Source organism: Rhagoletis zephyria, unplaced genomic scaffold, assembly GCF_001687245.7.
Source record: "Rhagoletis zephyria isolate East Lansing unplaced genomic scaffold, Rhagoletis_zephyria_1.1 Rzeph_scaffold_07070, whole genome shotgun sequence".
Lineage (NCBI taxonomy): Eukaryota > Metazoa > Arthropoda > Insecta > Diptera > Tephritidae > Rhagoletis > Rhagoletis zephyria.
Genome location: NW_016164153.1, coordinates 29511 through 33031, shown reverse-complemented (window position 1 = coordinate 33031; position 3521 = coordinate 29511). Strand labels below are relative to the sequence as shown.

At 35.1% G+C, this 3521-nt stretch overlaps 1 protein-coding gene across 2 annotated transcripts in view; it reads right to left on the bottom strand.

Moving 5' to 3' along the window:
• Positions 1–479: 479 nt before the first annotated feature.
• The window catches only part of LOC108373834 (uncharacterized), a 5900-nt gene continuing 2858 nt past the window's right edge, over positions 480–3521 (bottom strand). The window contains exons 2-6 of one of the 2 annotated variants that reach the window (XM_017629782.1): positions 2450–2636; positions 1867–2392; positions 1144–1326; positions 975–1082; positions 480–671 (exon numbers count right to left, since the gene is read on the bottom strand). In XM_017629782.1, coding sequence (XP_017485271.1) covers positions 521–671; positions 975–1082; positions 1144–1326; positions 1867–2392; positions 2450–2621 — 1140 coding nt within the window. In that variant the 5' untranslated portion in view covers positions 2622–2636 and the 3' untranslated portion in view covers positions 480–520. The remainder of the gene's footprint in view (positions 672–974; positions 1083–1143; positions 1327–1866; positions 2393–2449; positions 2637–3521) is intronic. The other variant, XM_017629781.1, reaches the window with a different exon arrangement.

Below are 3521 nucleotides of genomic sequence, written 5' to 3'. Positions count from 1 at the left end.
TTTTTGTTATGCCAACACAATCAAGTGCAGCTATTCCGCTGCAATTCACATAGCTATCACTCTACCATTTTTCAAATTATATTTGCTTTTCCACAATAAATTTTCATTTAAAAAAATGGCCTCGGGATCAATATAAATTGTTGAATATAATTGTTATAAGGCCAAAAAATAACAAAAACAAATAACTTAAGGACGAGCACACCTTAAAAAGTTAAACATTCTAAAAATAGAATTATTAGCAAAAAACCAACAATACCAACAACCACATGATCAAGTGAATTGCAGCGGAATAGCTGCGCTTNAAATAGCTATCACTTCTACCATTTTTTCAAATTATTGTTGCTTTTCCACAATAAATTTTCATTAAAAAAAATGGCCTCGAGCTCAATATAAACTGTTGAATATAATTGTTATAAGGCCAAAAAATAACAAAAATTGTTGAATTTAATTTAAAATTTCAATTCAATTTATGAGACTTGTAACGGTTCTTTCTAAAAAAACTTCCGTCAGTCCCATGCTTTCACAAACTTACCTTTGCTGGAATAATTCGAATGAGGGAAATATCTAGCAAATTTTTCATCATACAATTACTTAATAAATCACTACGACATCCTTGATTCAATATGTTACACCATGTGCAAGTGGTATTCCACACTTTTACGAGTAAACGCCTGCAAAATATAATTTGATTAAATATGGAATTTTTATAGCAACAGGTTTATTCTGCGCTGGTAATAAAAAGTTTGTAACCGGTAAATAAAGTTCCTGTAAATTTTTGAACCCTTTTCGCATTCTGTGTACTCTTTTAACCGGTAAATTTTGTTACCATCTCATAAGCTGGTAACAAAGTATTGCGCATTACCAACGAACCTAGAATCACGGTGACAAGAACTGGCAACATTTTTTGGTAATAAAATTTTCCGGCTACAAAATCTTCAGTAAAGTGCAGAATAGACCTGTAAATTAAAACTTACTGGTATGATTTTTTTCCTTCACTTAGCGCTTTGAATGTGCAATATTTTGTTATCTCTCCCAGAATGGTCCATATTTGTTTATAACTCCTTCTCAGATTTTTTCCTAAACTTTATGAGTAAAAATAGTTAGTAATGTTTTCATACATCTACATATCTTCTGAATATTTACGTCAAGATTAATGTCTCCACCATTTGCAACATAATAAAATAAAACTGTGGAAGCAAAAGGGCGAGCATTGTTCTGTTAATCGTTTCGTTTTGTCGCGCCGTTAAATGTGAGAGGTCTAGTGCACTCTTTATTAGATTCAAAATTTTCTTTGCATTAATAAGTTTTTCCGTATGAAATGGTTCCCTATTGATTGATAAGAGACAATATACTTATTTAATAAGAGAAAATAAGTAAGGCACTCCGCATATTAAGCGCCTAATCATTGTAATGTAATCGTTTCGACATACTTAAGTAAGAAGCTTTTATGCCGAACACATGTATTTAAATGAAGCTATTTACATTACGATTCATAATCATATTTTCGCATAATGAAAAAAGCTGCACGAATCGAAGCGGCCAACATTATAACGCGCTTGTCGTTTTGAAATTGTCATTTATTTACTTTTTTGTGTTGGAAATAAAAACTAATTGTCATTTCAATAGGAAATAATTGAAAATTAATGATTTCGTGCTAAAAAATGGGGCAAATTGTATTAAACCGTTTATGCAATATTTCGCTGCAGAAATATTTGCGGAATGCGTAGTTGTGAAAGAAAAGCCAGAAATTTTATTATGTGTAGAGTTTTTATTAGCTGGTGACTTATGCAGGACGTGCAAGTGTGCAGAAGTCTCAATTACTCTTGATAATGCGCTTAATATGCGGAGTTCCTAAATTTTTCTTACCGTAAAGTCACAACCAGATGGGCAACCAAATTTTTAAATCGAATAAAAATTTGTGGATATTTTTCTACTGGATCGTCGCTAAGAAGCAGGATTGGGATGTGTAGCGGTCCGCAATTGACAGCATCAACAACCGATAAAGAAACCTGCCCAAAAAATATATTTAACAAAAACTGGATGTTATCTACCAGCTTATATTGATATATTCGCCACAACTCCTTCTTTTTTTCAGTATTGGGTTGAGGTTTCGATACAGTTAACAGAAGATGGCAACACTTTGCAGAATACTCCACTGTATTAGAATTTAGAGAATCTATAAACTTCGAAACAAAATGTTTAACGCTACCATTCACATCAGCACTATAATCCGGGTAAAGTTCTAAAAGAGTAACAATACAACGTAAGACGATTAAATTATCTATTTGCACACAATATTCCTTGGTTATTGTGTTAAAAATATTTTCAACATAATTGGAACCAAACCACTTCCTTGATTCTTCACGCGTGTTGCACATTATTGCAAGTTCACCTGCAAAAAATTTGAATATTAATCAATAAGCTCATTCAGAGAGTTTTTAAAATATACCCAAGGTTAAAACAATCTGCTGGGCCCTCCGGATTTCATTGCAAGACACATATACCCTTAATAATAATGCAGTCCATGGGTATGATTTGTTTCTCATTTCTCCGGAGGTATGATTTAACAAACGAAGTGCTAATATATAATTTTCCGTGTTTTGGATAGAAGAATCGATCATTTTTTCCAAAGCTCCCTATTTAAAGAAAAACAAAACAGGTAATGTGAATATATCGAATTGCCTATTTATTGCATTTTGAGGATGGACAGTAAGGCTTACACGGGCTTCAATATAAAAAAAACTCTTACGAGTTGCTACCAATCCTTGCAGTTTTTACTGTCAAAGCTTTATTAACCTAAGAGACATGCAAGCGAGGGAAATTACGAGAGTGTACCAAAACGAGCATGCTGTTCACGCAGTGAACGGGAGATGCAATGGTGGTTTAAAAACAGAATGCTACTGGCGTCTTCGTCTTCTTGTTTAGCGCTGCATCCGCCTAAGGGAAATGACTCAGTCTATAAAGCACGCCAGTGGTTTTTGTTCTATGCCAACTGGTGCCAATAAGAAATGGCAAATGAAGCCATGTCCTTCTCCAGCTGGTTTTCCCATCACAAAAGGGGTTCCGCGGTGAGTACTTTCAGGGCTGTGGCGTATGCTTCCATTCGTACAATATGACCCGGCTAGAGGAGCCGATGTGTTTTAATTTGCTGCCTCGGTCATCTACGGTATTCGCAGTCGTTAATGCGCAAAGACCCGAAAATCTGCGGCAGAATCTTTTTCTTTTACACACTAACGGCCACCAGTGTTGACCGAACTTTTTGGACCAACCGGCTAAATTTGGCATAAAAAACCACTGAAAACGGCTAAACTTTTTCAACTAATGGTGATTTCGTTTCTTCCAAAAAATGTTGCCCTTCCCCGGTGCAAAATGTGTTTGAAATTACACTCAGCCCTGTAAAAAGGCATGTTTTTGCATTGTTCTCCTTGTCCAGGTCACGCATTTCATAATATTGTCGTTTTCAACAACCATCTGATTTTCAGGGCAACCATCTCCCCTTACACAGCGCCACCGTGCAGAGA